Source organism: Nyctereutes procyonoides, unplaced genomic scaffold (genome assembly GCF_905146905.1).
Source record: "Nyctereutes procyonoides isolate TBG_1078 unplaced genomic scaffold, NYPRO_anot_genome, whole genome shotgun sequence".
Classification (NCBI taxonomy): Eukaryota; Metazoa; Chordata; class Mammalia; order Carnivora; family Canidae; genus Nyctereutes; species Nyctereutes procyonoides.
The window spans coordinates 15,136,269-15,155,116 of record NW_026575145.1 but is presented as its reverse complement, the minus strand read 5'-3'; the positions used below and the strand labels follow the sequence as shown (position 1 = coordinate 15,155,116).

Genomic DNA, 18,848 nt, shown 5'->3' with positions numbered 1-18,848 from the left:
GAACTATGTGTTTCAAATTCTTGGCATGTAGCGGTGCTTTTAATAAATGCTGTTATAGTATGTATCAGGCTTGAAATAGCCTCATATACTCTGGCTGTATTTCACAACAGTCCTTTGTCCTGTTATGCTGGATTAGTTTCTGGACTTATTTTAATTTTTAGTTTATTTATTTATTCATGAGAGACATAGAGAGGTAGAGACACAGGCAGAGGGAGGAGCAGACTCCCTGCGGAGAGTCCCAGTTTGGGACTCCATCCCAGTACCCTGGGATCACGACCTGAGCCGATGGCAGAGCTCAACCATTGAGCCATCTAGGTGCCCCTGGACTTATTTTTAAATTCAGTACTCTTAGAAATTCTGAACTTGAGTTTATGCATTTCTTTGCCCACCCCCCACCCCCAAAGAGGAAAGGTCATTTTATTTACCTTCATTCTTTGATTTCAAGATGGGAGCAGTAGGCTAGGAATCTTCTCAGATTCCTTAACACCTGGAAAATCATAACTTTTGGGTACTAATAGTATCTAAGGAAGGCTCAGAAATCTGTTTCTCTTAAACTGGACTTGTCATTCCTGCCAGTCAAAGAAAGCTGTATTTTTTTTTTTTTTTTGTCTTTTACACTCCCAAGATGAGTTTAGTGTTAGTTATTAGATCCAAACCTCGTATGTTTCTTGATTGCAACCATAGGAATTATTTTGTTTAAATCGTACATGTAAATGTTTCTACATAAATCTCAAAAAAATAACACTTGCTGCTACTGTATACATTATTTTGATTTTCTAGTCTATTATGGTGAAATCAAGAGGTGCTAGTTGTGACCTACTGAGTTGATTTCATAACCTACAAGTGTTTGAAAAAATGCTTTAAGAAAAAGAACTGAATTGAGAAATTTGAGTTGTATAGATAAATTTGCTGTTTTTAACACTCGTTCAATGAAACAAGGTATACCTGTGTTTAAGCCAGTTTGGTTTCTCTTCAGTATCTATTTCAGTGCTGTTACCTTGATTCAACAGTAAAATACTTTGTGAATTTATAGTGTATTAGAGTAAGTCAGTATTAAGATGATTTTTCATTTTTAGCTTTTTAAAAATTGTTTTCCTATCTTGCTTGCAGGTCCTGAATCTTTTCATTCTCTTGCTTATATTAGTGATGACCAGTTCCTATTTTATTTTCAAATGCTGCTTCCACTCTGTATTCTTTTCTCTGTATCTTACTGCTTCTTTCTTAGTAAACCTGACTCTCAGATAATCTTAGAAGATTCTGTTTTAGCCATTGTAATAGCACTTGGGGAAGAATACCAAAAATAGGTATGTAACCTTCAAAAAGACCAGAGATAGATGTCTGTATGTATATATTGAATCACAGAATGTTAATTTAATATTAGTAAATAGTGAATTGATAAGTGATATTAATTAATATAGTAGATCCTTTAGAATGTAATAAATACTAGGCTTAGAATTATTTGACTTATAACTTCTAGAATCTCAGTCCTTATTAAGTAAAATACCTTTTAAAAATACTTTTACCAAACAGTGGTGACCAGAGTTTTCTCTTGATTAGAAATTGTTCATTCCAGATAACAAAAGTAATGAGATACAGGTCTATATTGAACCGTTGTCTGTATCAAAATGCATAAGTTATAGGGTAAGTTTGCTTTTCATTTTTAGTGTATATCATTTAACCTCTTGACAGTTATTTGATGGACTGTCAGGTTCATACCTGAGAGAAACACAATCTTGAAAGAATTTTAATTAAGGCTGAATAAAAATTGCATGCTAAAAAGCTTACTGTAGAAAGAACAACACTTGCAGATCAGATACAGATGGAGGGAGTTAGACTTTGTTTAATAAGCAAGGTCATTTAACAGTCTCAAAGGACTTGAAAGTTTCATATTTTCTATTTTTCACCTATTTTGAGAGAGATTTGGTTAGATTTGTCAGTTGACAGAATATCTGTTATATCCATTATTGTCTTAACACTTTTTTGGGAGAGAGTGTTGGCCACTCTTGTAAAGGCAGTATATTCAGACGAATGAGAAGGAGGTTGCTTTCCCAGACTCCTCAATCAGAATCTTTTCCAGCCTGTTTACCTTATGTTCGAGCCTATATCTATTCCTAACTAGTGAACTCTGGCCAGGAGAATAGCATTTATGGTACTGAATGTAGGTAGGCCTGAGACTTTATCCCTAGATGTCTGGGTGAAGTTGCCTTTCCCCCAAATTGAGGTACTTTCTAAGGAATGAAAACCATAATATCTGTTACAAGCAAGATTTATATATTCTTTATAATTAATCTTTATGGCCTGGTACATTATTTTGACTATTGTCAGTTGAAATCAGTATGAGTATGTGTTTTTTGTAGTTGTGATAAAAGAACTGTTTATGTGCCGGTGGGGGGGAGGGGGAGGTTGGTAATTACCATTTATTTTGACATAAGGAAATTGCCGCTTTATTCCCCAAGCATCTTACTGAATGTCCGCTATGCCTGAGCTTTGTTTGAAGCTAAAGGATACAGGAATGATGGTTGTGGGTTCTGCTTTCAAGAAATTCAGTCTAATAAGTTTGAGTTTATTGAAAATTAAAACATTTTCTATTTTCAACAGATTTAGCAAAACTTGTTCTTTCATATTTGTAATCTCATTTGGAAAGCATTTGGTGAGATGTCCTTAAGAAAGCATTTCACTTGCTTATATGGCTAATTGGCTAAATTGATCTCTGCCTTCCTGATTGATTAAGTTATATGGCATTTCTAAGATTTCTCATAAAATTGGTGGCATTTCTGGTTTGGGTACATCAATTTATGGTATTATATAGGTGTAGATATATAAAGTATTTCTGTTTATATTTTACTATTTCTTTGAATTTGTTCTGTGCTGTCCATTTGACCATGATTTAGTGCTTTTCAAATTCAGATTGAAATGTAACAAGATGAGCAGTCTTTAAAGTATATTTATTTTACTTTTGTGTTGTAATGAGGCTTAATTTAAATGTTTGTGTCATTGGTGCGCTAATTTCACTAACCTAAAAGCAAATGTAAATATCTTCAGTGTGGCTTTCTATTCAAGCTTTTTTCCTTTGCTTTCATAACAGCATATTGAATGTTTAGCAAAAACTGGCATAGCACAAATACTGAAATTACTCTTTTGTAGCACATTAATTATAATTGTTATGATGTATTAATATATCAAGGAGTCACTTAACTCCTATAACAGATTCTTATTATAATTTCATATTAATGGACAATTGTTTGTATTCCAAGACTAATGGGTAATTTTATAGGGTTGTCAATTTTATGTACTGCAAAATTTAGCATTCTATAAATTGTACCACTTAATCTTAGAATTATTGTTTCTATTATATAGTCTTATGATTTCTAACTCTGTAATGTTTTCTTGTCATCTTAGTTGATGTAAGAGTCCTCAATAGGGCTTAATCTATGTGAAAAGAGAAACCACAAAAGGACTGCTTCTTTAAAGTAGTAATTTTTGATGTTTCCAATTTTTAGAACAAAATAAAAGTGTGTGACAAATATGATCTTGTAATTGTATCTAACTTTGTCCAGATGGAAGGTACATCTTGAATACTTTGTACAAGGTAATTGTTTTGAGATTCAGGGGAAGTACTCTTAGCCTTTGCAAAATTGAGGAAAGGTTTGGGTATTTTCTCTGGAAAAATGCACATGCACAAAATTTTACTGGAGTTTTAAGGGTTTCATATACTTTTTAAAGCTGTGGACTCTGGTTTAAGAACCTCTGTTGATAATAAGGAAGAAAGAAGACACACTGAAATTTTTTTTTCTTTTTCTCTTGATCCTCTGGCAATCATTAGAATGACAGAAAGGACCTAACAGATTAGTTGTAAAGGGAACTAATCAGTGGTTTTAAGAATGAAGTGCTGGGTGTAATAGAAAACCATTTTCCATGTGAAATACACTTAAAAATATCTATTTGGGGAAACTGGGAGGAAATTCACCCATTATTCATTTGAATAGCTAGATGTTTTTTAGGACCCTCTCCAGATGATTACATGTTTATTTTTTGGTTGGTGAAATTGTTAGTGACATTAATAAAATACCTGTCAGATAATTTATGTTGAAATGTTTTATAGGCAGATGGCATCTTAGAGATGAATCCGTGCTAGGACCCGTTTGTCTGTTAGTATGTACAAGAACCCAGACCACATTTATTTACCCTCAGTTACTGTCTCTTTCACCTAGTATTAGCCTAAAGGGTGTGAAAGAGCCTTCACAACATTCCTGATTTCCAGAGTTTGGACTCTCGGTCAGTACCTACAGCTTTTATAGACTTTTTAAAAAAAGAGATTAAGTAAACCCTCATGGAGTCCTGCTTGCCATTAAAGGCTTCTTATACAGATATAATTGTGTGCTCTGATGCAGTACTACTACTTCTCATCTAAAGTAATTGCTATTGCTTTATACTAGTTTTATCACTTTGTAGTTTAATAAGTTTTTTCTTACTACACTATAAGCTTTTTGAGGGCAATTACAATTATTCCATCTTTGTGTACTCTACAGTAAGGTTTCTCAGTCTTGAGTTACATATTGACCTTTTTCAAAGTTAAAATTCTTAGACATCCCAGAAATATATCTGTAGCTATCTTACAAACTTGAGTTCTTTGTCCTTGGTTTTTATTAGCCTAGCACAGTCATTTTCAGCTGGGGTCAGTTTTGCCCTCCAGGGAATATCTGTCAATGTCTGGAAACATTTTTGGCTGTCACAACTGGGGTAGGGAGTTACTACTGGTAGCTATTGGATAGAAGCCAGGGTCTCTGCTAAGCATCTTAACAGTTCATAGGGTAATCTCCTACAACAAAGCCCAAAATGTCAATAGTACTGAAGTAACAGAATACTGTGTAACAGAATGTGGTCTTTAAAAAAAAAGTCCTGTGTGAATCTAGAAGTCAGTCATACGAGGCATGTTTGTACCTGTTCATTATGAAAGGCAGGATTTTCCTCATAGGTCACAGAATTTACTTCCCTCTCATCATGATTGGATGAGAATATATTTTCAGGAAGGAACTACTATGGGCCAAAGCTACATGATATTGCTGTTTATCTTACTTGGCTGATCTTTATTCTACTCTAAAGTATATTGCTTACGTTTCATTGTCACAGTCTTCAAAGTTGTCATAATTTCTTACTTGGATTATTGTGATGGTCTTTTTTAAAAATAGTAATTTTAATATAATTGTAGATTGATGTGCTTTTGTAAAATAATGACAAAGATCCCATACACTCTTTTTGCCTCGTTTCCCACAAATGTAACGTCTTGCAAAACTATAGTACGATATCACAACCAGGGTATTGACATTAATATAATTCACAGATCTTACTTAGATTTCCCCACTTTTCCTTGTACTCGTGTGTGTGTGTGTGTGTGTGTGTGTGTGTGTGTGTGTGTAGTTTGGTGCAATTATTCACACGGGTAGGTTTTTTGTATTGACCGCTATAAGTTGCAAAAACAGTTCTTTGACCAACAGATCTCTTCTGTTGTCTTTTTATAATCACACCCTCCCTTCTTCTCACTCCCACTCATAACCCTTGGCAACCACTAATTTGTTTTCCATTTTGTCATTTTATAATTTTGCCAGTTCTAGAATATTATATAAATGAGATCATATTGTATGCAACTTTGAGATTGACTTTTTTTTTTCCATCATAAGTTCCTTGAGATTCAGTCAAGTTGTTGCCATATATCATTAGTTTATCCCTTTGTTTGTGGAGTAATATTTTATGGTGTGGATATACCGTAGTTATTTAACCTGTTGAAAGGCATCTGTTGTTTATAGTTTGGGGCTATTATGAACAAAGTAGCTATGAACCATAAAGTACAGATTTTTATATAAATACAAGTTTTCATTTCTCTGTAGCGTTTTGAGAAACTGCCAAATTTCAGAGTGAGCATACCATTTTAGATTCCCACTAGGAATGTTTGATGAATTGTATCTCCATAGCTTCACTAGCATAGGTAGAGCGATAACTTAAGTTTCTGAGAAAGTCTTCTGTTCACCCTAGCTTCAGACTGTCCTTTATGTTGCTTTCTGAGGAATAGTACTAAAATAAAGTACCTCATCTCTCTCCCTGCAAAATATATTTTAAGCTCCGGTATAAAGTTCAAATTTCTTAAGGGAAAAACCCATTGGCAATGTGGCCCTTACCTACCTCTCTACCCGCATTATTCATTCCTGCACATTGCAGGTGTATTGAAATAGATGTAAAATAGATGCAAAATAGTAGCAGTGTCAGAGCTGTTGTGACAAGATTATACATGTAGCATTACCAAGTACCTAATATACAGTAAGCAGTAAATGCTGTTTCTATTGATTTCTGAGTGCTTATGCTGACATTTGGTAGGCACCCAAATGTTTAGATGAGTAAGTACAGACCAGATTCTTTCTAAATTCCTGAACTATCCCTGACTTCATCTCTTCCTTTTAAAGTCTGGATTTAAGCCTTGCACACAATTATTTTAACATTTAACCACATAATATTTTATATGTGCTGTTAACTAAATGACAGGTAGTGAGATATTTTTCTTCATAATACATTTTTCTTGAGAACATTAACCTTATTTCCACTTAATTTTGTATACTGCACAGTACCTAGCATGATGCTATGTACACACAGTGCTCAGTTCTTACAAACTATTGAAAATACATCACCCTGTATCCAAATGAATTCACATAGAATTGGCTGTTTAATTCTTGTAATTTTATGATGTATAATCATCATTTTGTATGAATCCTGATTTATTAGGTTTGGATGCTTAAGTTTAGGTACACCCACATAGTGACTCCCATAGATATGAAGAATTTGATATAATGAATACTGAATTTGCATAAACTGGTAAATAAACCAACAAACAGTACTTTGTGTATTAATAGAAATCTTACATGGTAAAGTCTTTCTCTGGTCCCTGTTTGTAATTTTGTGTGTTTCTGTCAGTGTTTACTGAACATATATTTATCATGTGCTAGGTATTTTGCCAGTATAGGTACCAAAAAAGGGAAAAGTAGACAGTTCTCATGTAATATTTTGGAAGTCATACCAACAGGGCTTATGCAGTTGCTGTAGGGAGTAAGGGAAGAGGAAGAAAATCAAGATGAGTCCTAGATTTAAGATCTAAGCAACTGGGTAGAATTACTGAGATAGTGAAAACTAAGGGTGATTCAGACCAGAGAGAATCAAGACATCTATTTTGCACTTTTTATGTTGAGATCCCAGTAAAAATAAAACCTAAAAGTTATATGTATGAATCTGGTACTTAGAAAAAGAGATACATGATGTAAAGGGATTTAAACTAGGGATTAGATAAATTTACCTAAGGGTGTAGAGTAGAGAGAAAGAATGGAGGGCTCAGAACTGAGTTTGGGTAAATCAGGAAGGGTATTGGCAGGTGAAACAAAAAGAAATCCTTTGAACCCAAGAGTAGTGAAATGGGAGCCAAGAGAGCAAGTGTTCAGGAAGGGTAGTAGTCAGGAAAGAATGTTTCTGAGAGTTCAAGAAGAATGAAGAGCAACATTTCTTTTTTAATTTGATAGTGTGGAAGTATCTGATCTTGACAAGCATTTAAGTTGAATGGAAGAGAAAGCCCAAGGGAAGTAGGTTGAAGAGTGAATGGAATGTGAAAAGATAGTAGATGTAGATGGCATCTCCCAGAAGTTTTGCTGTGAAAGGGAGCAAGACACCTGAAACTAACATATAACACTGTATGTTGACTAACTGGAATTAAAAATTTAAACAGCCAAGAAAAAAAAAAGCAAGAATTGGGATAGTAGCTAGAGGTTAACATGGGATTAAAGGAGGATTTTCATGTTGTTTTTAAAGATGACGATATGTTCAGAAGAATGACCCAGGGGAGGGACAAATTAATGTTATAGGAGAAAAGGGATAGATCGTAGGGATAACTTTTTGTATAGTTCAAAGCATTTTGCCTCATGAAGGCAATTCCAATTTAATATTGCTCTTTAAAAACAAAAAAGAAAAAAATATTACTTTTCCTGTTTTTATTTTCAACTCTTAGAGGAGTCCCTCTGTTTAAATAATGTGTTTAGTTGGGTTTAGTTTTGTACCAAATCTGAGAATCTTCTTTAGTTGATCTTATTCCATTTATTTATATTTTATTTTTGTAAGTTTCAGTTTGCTTTTGTCTAATTCCCTATTTTTATTCCACTTCAAAAGGTAAAAAGAAAAAAAAACTGTAAAAGAAAAATAAATGAAAAAACTATTAGTTTGCGTGCTGCTTATTTTCGTCATTAAATTTATATTGAACCTCTATTTCTTATTCTTCCTTCCCCCAATAATCCGTCATGATACTCTGTCATTCCTTAGCATAATCACACAATCTCTTATTATTTTTCCTTTCTCTTTTGGGTATGTTGAGGTCTTTGGTTTGGGCCTATTATCAAATTATTTTTACATTTTGTTGCTTTAGCTATGAAATTTTAGATGTTATTTTGTTATATAGCCATACCACCATAACTTAGAATTAGTTCTATGGGTAAATATAAACAATGTTCATTCTTTCTTCCATAGCACAAGTTCTCTACATGTAAGCTCTTTAAGATTTTTCAAAAGCAGTTTTTACTGTAATTTAAATATATTATATATTTGAAAACTTTAAAAATTCTTGTAGTTGCTTGTTACTGCACATCCAAATTGACATACTAGCTAGGTAAAGAATTCTTGACAACTCTTTTCCTGTGAGTATTCCTGTAGATGAGACTTCTGACTTCCCAGTTTTCCTGAGAATTTTAAAGCCAGTCTGATATTTTCCTTCTGTTGTTGGTTCTTGATTTCTTCTGCCTGGATGCTTTTTAAGTTTCTTTGAAGCTTACTGAGTTGAATATATGTCTGTAACTTGATGGTTCACTCTTGTTATCTTTTCTAGTACATGATGAGATCATTTAATAAACATATTGGCATTCATTATTTCAGAAGAGACCTCAAATCCCTTTGTACTTTGCTCTTTTTTACAGGCAGTATTCCCTACTCCTTGGAGTATGTTGTGATGAACAATGCAGATTAAAATCCTTGCCCTTGTGTGGAGCTTAAATTGTAGCAGGGGATACCAAATAATGATAAGAGGAATAACAACAACACATAAGTAAAGAATGTAGCGTTGTAGATAGAAACAGTAGTAAAAAGGATTGGGAATGCTGGGCAACAGCTAGAAGGGCAGGGACTAGGATTACAGTTGTTTGAGTAGTCACTGTAGGCCTCATAGAAATCATGAAGGGGACCACCAGTATAAAAAAGCTCTCTAAGTCAGAAGGATACCTGGCATGTTAAAAACCAAATAAGCCATGTGGCTGGACAAAAGGAGTAAATGATGATGAAAGTAGAGAGAAATGAAGTTGGAATACAAAGAGGCAGAGTTCAAGGCATGCAGATTGTATACGGCCTTGTAGGCTGCTATTTCGGGAGTTGCTATCTTTCTGGCTTCTTTATTGAGAATGGTCTGAGGAGATGGTGGTAGAACCTGGGGGATGGATTGAGCAGTTAATGTAATCTAGCTGTGTGAAATGATAGCTTTAAGAATTACATTCTATATCTAATACATTTGCTTTACAGTTGAAAGTAGAATGAGAGAAAAAGAGGGGGTCAAGGATAACTCCCAAGATTTTTTAGCCTGAGCTACTGAAAGGATGGAATTGTTAGCATCTGAGATGGATAAGGACACAGTTGGGGAATATTTTAAGGAAATCATCAGTAGTTTAGTTTTATAGATGTTAAGAAAGAGATCTTTCTTAAGGCATTCAAGTTAAGATGTCCAGTAGAATGTTTCAAATGAGTCTAGAGTTCAGGAGAAAGAGCTGAGCTGCAAGTTATTTGGGTTATCAGCAGATAGAGGACAATATGAAGAGAGTGGGTATAGATGTTGAGGGAAAAAAAGGTAGTCAGGGTCTGAGGCCTGGGGTATTCCCATTTACAAGGCTGGCTAAGAGCATCCAGGAGCGAATACTAGTAAGGGGAGAGTGAGTGAGATAATAGAGGCGGTGTTCTCAAAGTCCAGTGAAGAAAGAAAGAGACTGCCGAAAGGTCAAGTAAAATGAAAGTTGGGAATTAATTATTGCAAAACAGTCATTGGTGACCTTAATAAGAACAGATTTAGTGGAGTGATGAGGGTGGTAGAATAATTTGAATACATATAAGAAGAAATTGCAAACATCTAAGATATGTATATATATGAATATGGCTTCTGCAGAGTTTGCAAAAGGGAGTAGCATTATGGGGCAAATAGCCAAGGAGAGGACGATTGAGACTTTAAAAATGGAAGCAAAAGAGTATTTTTTTGGAATATGTTGTAAGAATGATAGAGTAGAAAGGGGAATTCTGATGATCTTTTTCACTGTATTCTGATCTTTCAGTTATATTGAGTCTTTTACTAGAGAGATTTTCATTTCTTTAATGAGTTTTTTTCCCTCCAGTTTCTTTACAGTTTGCTTCATGTTGTCTCATTTCTTTGACCTTTTTTTTTTTTCCCCCTCTGAGAATCCCATCTTAGAGAAGATCATGTTCTTGTTTCCTGGATTGGCTCTTTGAAAGCCTCCTCAACTGCTTTTTGCTACTTTTTTTTCCCCTCAGTTTGTTGCTTACAAAAGAAGCAGTTGAAATATTATGTTTTTTTAAATGTTACTGATTACAGTATTTTTTGAGGATGTTAGATGCCCTCCCTTGTTGGGTTGCTGATGTAACTATGAAGTGGGAAGGCAGCTCTTTCTAGAAAGCTATTGGTGTACCTTTTCCCAATCCTGTTTTCTTATACTAATGATAGTTTTTAATGTCTGCTGAACACTTAATTGATAACATTGTGTACATTATTTGTGAATTAGATGTTTATTTTACTGTGGATATTCATTTGTAGTATGAGTCAAAAGTTGGGTTATTAGAAATCAGATGTTTTCCTGCTGGCATAATTATTTAATTGGGGGCTGCCATTTCTGACAATGGTTCTTCAAAACCTATGGAAATAAATTATCAAATAGCCATACTCCTCATCTTTTTCTTGGCTTTCTGAGAATTGATGGCATTTTATAACAGTTGTAATCATCTAGCCTTAGATAGTTTAGCTTACAAAATTCATTTTGAATTGATATAAATGTATAGCTATAGATCAGCAACTCTTAACTAAGGGATGTATATCAAAATTATGTAGAGTTTTTCAAAATTTACATATTTTAGAAGAACTCTCAGAATTCTGATGATTAAGAACTATCACTATTAGAAAAAGGAATTATACATTTTTATTCATCATAAAAGCTAATCCAAAACTTTCTCTGAATAGAATATTCTTTTATACCAGTGTTAGTAGAAAAATTAGTAAAATCACAGAACTTAAACGTTTTTTTCCTCCTAATATATATGAATTATAACTTGAGCTGTCAAGGCAGTTCTTTGTTAGCAAATTATCCCTTTAGAGATTGCCAGAAATTCTATGCTACAAGACACTTAGCCTTTCATTACTATAGATTACTAGCCCTGAATCTTGGTATAACCACAGAATTAAATAATTTGCCCTTGTAATTTTATAGACCTTGTGGGAATGTTCCCTGAGCATAAGCCAGATAATCTACCTTATTTTACTTTCTTGTCTTCACCTTCCCAATTTTAGTCAAGTATTCAGTTCTTTTTCTTTTTTAAAAAAGATTTATTTATTCATTCAGGGAGAGCGAGAGAGAGGCAGAGACACAGGCAGAGGGAGAAGCAAGCTCCACGCAGGATGCCCGATGTGGAACTCGATCCCGGGTCTCCAGGATCACACCCTGGGCCGCAGGCGGTGCCAAACCGCTGAGCCACCCGGGCTGCCCCAAGTATTCAGTTCTTACTAAATAAAATTTACACTCCCATTATGTTCTTCTTTCCTATGATCCCAAGGATAAGGCTGGAATGTTTTCAGAGTCATCTGAGAGTTCAGATTGTTTCCTAAAAGGCAAAAAGAGGATTTTCTTTTATTTATTTATTTATTTAATTTTTTAAGATCTTTTTGTTTTTTATTTTTTTTATTTATTTATGATAGTCACGGAGAGAGAGAGAGAGGCAGAGACACAGGCAGAGGGAGAAGCAGGCTCCATGCACTGGGAGCCCGACATGGGATTCGATCCTGGGTCTCCAGGATCGCGCCCGGGGCCAAAGGCAGGCGCTAAACCGCTGCGCCACCCAGGGATCCCCAAAAAGAGGATTTTCTTAAGAGTTAACTGGAACATTTAGGACCAACTAGCTTACTTTTCTCATAACCGTGTTCTTTTGGTAGCAAAGATCTTAATAGATCTTCTTATCACTTTATTCCTTTTGCTTCTGTCATAGGCCAGGCATTGCTGTTTTCATTAAGTGTAATCTTACTCATTGCTATATCATCTCTCTAAACAAAATACATCCATCTATGCCTCAGTTTTCAGTTTTCTAGTCAAATTTTGCAGCTGGTAGTTTGCGGGCTAGAAAGTACCTTACTGTTTCTAAGAAAGAGGACTTGGCTTACTATCCTACCTCAGTTTTGAAATTAAGAGTTTCTTCATTTCCACTTCCTTGCATATTGTTCTGTTTTGGTGGTGGTGGTGGTAGTGCAAGGATTATTTAAAGAGTAAGGATCCATGCCACTTGGTGGGTTTAGGTCTTGAGCCAGATCGAACATTCCAGTGCTTTGTTGGCAACATTCCAGACACCTAGTTATGTTACATGTGATCTGTACATACCAAGGTTGTATATAAGCCATATCATTGAGATATAGTACATGAGGGTTTAGAAACTTGATTTCATGAGCTCTGGAAGTTTGCTAGATGGAGCAGCCTGAAATGGAGATGAAGAAAGAACTTAGTTAATTATTCAAGATAGCCAGAGACTTGGAAGAATACATTGGGTGATCCATCCAAAGGAGAGTCTCTTCCAGAAAGAATGGGAAATTAAGATGAGTATTGCTTTAGGCATAGGAAACTCTCCCTGTGCACCCTCCCCATCCCCTGCCCTTTTCTGGTAAGAAATGATATGTTTTTATCCTGTTTACAATAAGTAAATAATGATACTTATGACAAATTTCAATAAGTTTGTGATTTATCAGAAAATGTAGGTAAACTGAAAAGAGAAGAGCTGTCAATAAAAATGCTCTTAACATCTTTGAATTTCTGAAAATTTACTCATCTTCCTATATTTTAGAAATTGTCAACTAGGGATGCATAATAGAATTATCTTTGGAAATCCCTACAGTATCCTACTCCAGAAAAATTGACTCAGAATCTTCTTAGCAGTTGAATTCTAGACAGTCCCTCCTTAGATTTTTGAGATGTTCACTCCCTAGCAAAGAACTCATTTTCTCCCAGTGCTAGATTGAAATTAAACTCTGAAAATTAGTATTTTATTCTGTTTTTACTCTTCTAAAAATGTATCCATTACTTATGGAAACTATCTTAACATTTAAGAAATAGAATCAGTAGATAGGAGGAAAATGGGAAAATAAGGGGCAGATGATGGGACTAAAATTCATGAAGTTACATAGTTTCATTGTATAATCAATAATTAATTAAAGCTATATTATGTTCTTATAAGTAAATAGCTATACACAAAAATCTCACTTGGACCTGCCCCAAAGACCAAATAGAATTGGGAGGCTACACCTAAACTGAATTGAGCATTGATTACTTCCAGCATTTCCTTTGAGGTGGCATTGAAAAATGACCTTTTCTAATTTCCCTACCTATCCAGTTTCCTATTATTTTCCAAAGGGAACATTCCTTTTAGTCATTTTTTTCTCTGTTCACTTTATCTCTTTCCATTGCTCAAGTTGTTACTTCTAGCAGAATTTAACTGAGTCCCACATTGATGGTCATTTAGGTTGGATGTGTATTTACATTGCTGAATATTAATGTTATTCTGAAGGCAATTTTAATAGTTTTAACTTGAATATGTTTTTTTATAGCAGAAAAAGAAAACTAAGAACTTCAATCCACCAACACGTAGAAATTGGGAAAGTAATTACTTTGGAATGCCCCTCCAGGATCTGGTTACAGCTGAGAAGCCCATACCACTATTTGTTGAAAAATGTGTGGAATTTATTGAAGATACAGGTAGGACTGAAATATCATTGCAAGAATTTTTTTTTCATTGCAAGAAATTTAATTGAAAATTTCACTTTTGCCAAACAGTTTGTGAAATGTTTCATGATTCATAAAAGCTAAGTTATGAAAGAGGTGTTAGGATTGATTATCTTGAATATTAACTCTAGACATAACTGACATTTGAAAAAGCTTTGTTGTTGGCCATTAATGTTTTTGTTGGACTTCTCTTGAATAAATGGGTAAGTCGAATGCTAAAATGTTACTTACTTTATTCTGGAATTTAAAATAACTTGATTATTAAATTATGCTATTTAATCAATTATGACTTTAAATAGATAAATCTGAAAGTTTTCAGTGTTTTTTAAGTCTAGTACTATTATTATTACCCATTTTACACATGACTTTTTGTTTTAAATTTCATAGCAATATTTATAAATGTATGAAAGGCTGCTTGTTTGAGATATTACTGTTTATTTAGCAGCACTATCTTGATGTGGTTTATATGGTTTGAGTTGTATTTTTAAGAGTGTACAGATATCCTATTTTAAAAACCAGCCTGTGTTATGTTTACTTTGTCCAATGTAAACTACCATCTGAGGGCTGGACTAGTCAAAGTTAAGGAATAAAGGTAGAATTTTATCATTTTTGTCATGTTTATGTGCATTTTAAAATCTAAGTTAATCATGAAACCTCAGTAATTGAATGGACTACAAAATTTAATGGTTTGAAAATATGAACTAATTCCATCTTTATTTGTTCTTAATGATCTTCTTTGATAAGTAAGCATTGTTTAAAAGACAAAACCACAATATCCTATCTAAAATGTCAAGCTAATTTTTACTTGGATATACACTTTAGCCTTTTAGTCTGATTATCGGCTAAGTTCTTTACATTTGGGGTTTTCTCCTTGGTGAGAAGTGCTGACTTTCTGTTTTAATAAAGGAGTGGAATATGGGGCAGTAACTGTTAACTGTTATCCACTAGTATTGTATTTGAAATAGCCTATATCTTCTCCTTTCCGGAAGGTTAATAAATATTAATTTATAGAGCCTACATTTGGATATACCCTTTTATTCATTTGTTGTTTTCCTTCAACAAAGTGTATTTCAGCCAAATTTCTTATCTGTATTTCTATCCATCTTTAACATAGTAGAAATACAAAGGTCCTTTTTTTTTTTTTTTTTTTTGCAAAGGTTCTTAAAATACTTTCTGCTTTGAGCTTAAAGAATTCTCATTTGCTCTAGTTAATATAATTTGGCTTTATGGATATGACTGAGAAATGAGGAAATATTGTCTTTAGTAATTAGAAAATAAAATAGTATTTTGTACATTTATTTTTATAATTAAAAAATTCCCATTTCTTGAGTATTTTCATGATAATTGAGTGATTTGGTACAAGGAAAATGAATGAATTCCAAGTGTAAGACAAAATGAAATTCTACCCCAATTCTTAGCACAATCTGAATTAATTCAGTTAACTGACGTGTAATTTATATATTTAAGTGCTTTGTTAGAGGTATACTGAGGTACCATAAGACCACAAGAATAGTTATATAGAAGATTAAAGCCCAGTTCTTTCGTGGTGGTGGTGGTGGTGGTGGTAGTATATTGTTTGATTTTACTGATTAATGCTGATGAGTTTTAGCAGAAAATTCTCAGTTGCTCGAGTTCAATATCGAATTCTCAATATGCACTTGTAGCCTAACCATTTTCTTTTGAAGGTTCAACTTAACAATGTAAATATATATCAGATACTTTTTTATTTAAAAGTTGTGTTTTACTGTTTGTAGTGGTATAAATGAGGAGTACTTTTACTGTTATAATCAATCATAAAGAACCTTGAAGAAGCTATTATGGTAGTCTTAAAATTTCAACTTCATTGATGAAATTTACCAATTTTAATTGTTCAGTGAGTTTTGATAACTCTAGTCACTTAAGCACCACCACAGTCAAGATAAAGAACATTTTCATCACCCCAAAAAAGCATCCAGTGTTTCATCAATAGGTAATGATAGCTAGCTGTTGGGGTTTTTGTAGATGCTCTTTATCAGATTGAGAAGTTCCCTTCTATTCTTGTTTCCTTGTATCCAAAATGGATGTTGATTTTTGTCATGTGATTTTTCTTTATCTGTTGAGGTTGATTATATGGTTCCTTTTAAAGTCTGTTTATATAGTAAAAAATTTATTGATCTTCAGGTGTTAAACTAAACTTGCATCTCTGGGATAAACACTGCTTGGTCATAATGTTTTGTTTTTTTATATATTGCTGGATTCATTTTGCTGAAATGTTAAGAATTTCTGATTCCTGAGGGATATTGGTCTGTAGTTTTCTTTAACTTGCAGTGTCTTTGGCTAGTTTTAGTATCAGAGTAAAACTGGCATCACAGACTTGAGTCTATTTTCTAAAAAGTTTGTAAATTACAAAATTGGTAATATTTCTTTCTTAAATTTTGGTATAATTCACCATGAAACCGTTTGGACCTGGAATTTTATTTGTGAGGAGGTTTTTAACTATTGTCTAAAATTTTAAAGTAGATACAGGGCTATATAGATTTTTGATTTCTTAATTAAGCATAGGGGTTTTTTTGTCTTTCAAAGAGTTTGTCCATTCCATCCAAGGTGGCATAAGATTGTTTATAGAATTCCTTATCATGGGCAGCCCAGGTGACTCAGCGATTTAGCGGCGCCTTCAGCCCAAGGCGTGATCCTGGAGACCCAGGATTGAGTTCTGCATCGGGAGCCTGCTTCTCCCTCTGCCTGTGTCTCTGCCTCTTTCTCTCTCTCTCTGTCTCTCATGAATAAATAATTAAAATCTTAAAAAAAAAAATTCCTTATCAGAGGTTTAATGCCGGTAGCATCTCTGTAGTGGTGTATTCTCTTTTGATTTTATATTACTAATTTATGTCTTTTCTTCCCCTCTTATTAGAAATGTATCAATATTACCAGTCTTTTCAAAGAACCAACTTTTGGTTTTATTAGTTTGTTTTTCCTCCTGTCTTTTGTCTATTTTTAATTCAGTGAATTCTACTTTTAATTCTCTTTCCTGCTTTCATTTGTATCTTATTTCACCCAGCATTTTACTAACTCCATCTATGTGTTGCAGATTTCAACAGATTCAAGATTTCATTCCTTTTTATGGCTGAATAATATTCCATTGCATATATATGCCACTTCTTTATGAATTCATCTGTCAGTGAACATTTGGGCTGCTTCCATAATTTGGCTTTTGTAAATAATGCTGCAGTAAACATTAGGTCGTGTATATCCCTTTGAATTTGTGTTTTTGTGTTTTTTAAGGTACCCAGTAGTACAATTGGGGATTGTAGGATAGTTCTATTTTTAACTTTTTGAGGAATGTCCATACTGTTCCACAGTGGCTGTACCAGTGCACATTCCCATCAACAGTGCACACAAGTTCTAGTTTCTCCACATCCTCACAAACACTTGTTTTGTGTGTTTTTGATCTTAGCCATTCAGACAGGTAATGAGGGAATACCTAATTATAGTTCTGATTTGCATTTCCGTGATGATAAGTGAAGATGAGCATCTTTTCATGTATCTATCTGGCCATTTGTACGTCTTATTTGGAGAAATGTCTGTTCATGTTTTGCACCCATTTTTTATTGGATTATTTGGTTTTTTTTTGGATGTTGGGTTGTATAAATTCTTTATATATTTTATATACTAACCCTTTATCAGATATGCATTTGCAAATATCTTCTCCCATTCTATAGGTTGCCTTTCAGTGCAAAAGTCCCACTAGTTTATTTTTGCATTTATTTCCCTTGCCTCAGGAAACATCTAGAAAAATGTTGTGACAGCTGAGGTCAGAGACATTATTGCCTGTGCTCCTTTCTAGAATTTTTGTGACTTCCTGTCTCACATTTAGGTTTTTAATCCATTTTGAGTTTATTTTTGTGTATGGTATAAGAAAGTGGTCCAATTTCATTCTTTTGCATGTAGCTGATAAGTTTTCCCAGCACCATTTCAAGAGACTGTTTTTCCCATTGGATACTCTTTCCTGCTTTGTTGAAGATGAATTGACCATATGATTGTGGATTTATTTCTGGATATTCTATTCTGTTCCTTTGACCTATAATTCTCAGTATGTGTTAAAAATCGTAATACATGTAATAATAATAATTTTTGCTTTAAACAGATATTTATCAGGATGCCTGAGTGGCTCAGCAGTTAACCCCCTGCCTTCGGCCCAGGGCGTGATGCTGGGGTCCTGAAATCAAGTCCCACATTGGGCTCCCTTTGTGGAGCCTGCCTGTCTCTCTGCCTATGTCTCTGTCTCTCTCTGTGTGTGTTTCTCATGAATGAATAAATAAAATCTGTTAAAAAAAATAGATATTTATCATTGTTTTTGAAAGATATTTTCTTTCAAAAGGAAGATATAGAAATCTTTTTTATAACAGCTTTACTAAAATGTAATTCACATATTCTGCAATTCATTCATTTAAAATGTACAATCCAGTGGTATTTTAGTATTTTCACAGAGTTGTGCAGCCATCACTGCAACCTATTTTAGAGCATTTTCCTAAAATGGACCCCCCATGCCCATTAAGCTGTCACTTCCTGTTACCCACACCCACCCACCTTTTAACTTTCTACTGGCTTCTTTAACCTAACATTTTCAAAGCTCATTCATTTTATAGCATCTATCAGTACTTCAGTTTTATTGCTGAATAATTTTCCATTAGTGAACCTTTGGGTTGTTTATACTTTTTGCCTATTGTGACTGTTGCTTCTGTGAACATTCTTATATCATTTTTTTGTGTA

The 18,848-nt window shown here is 33.9% G+C and overlaps 1 protein-coding gene across 5 annotated transcripts in view; it reads left to right on the top strand.

Annotated features, from left to right (window-relative positions):
- The window catches only part of ARHGAP5 (Rho GTPase activating protein 5), a 79,536-nt gene that overhangs the window by 29,221 nt on the left and 31,467 nt on the right, over positions 1-18,848 (top strand). For 4 of the 5 annotated variants that reach the window (XM_055309073.1, XM_055309072.1, XM_055309069.1 and 1 more), the window contains one exon: positions 13,925-14,072. In XM_055309073.1, coding sequence (XP_055165048.1) covers positions 13,925-14,072 — 148 coding nt within the window. The remainder of the gene's footprint in view (positions 1-13,924; positions 14,073-18,848) is intronic. The other variant, XM_055309074.1, reaches the window with a different exon arrangement.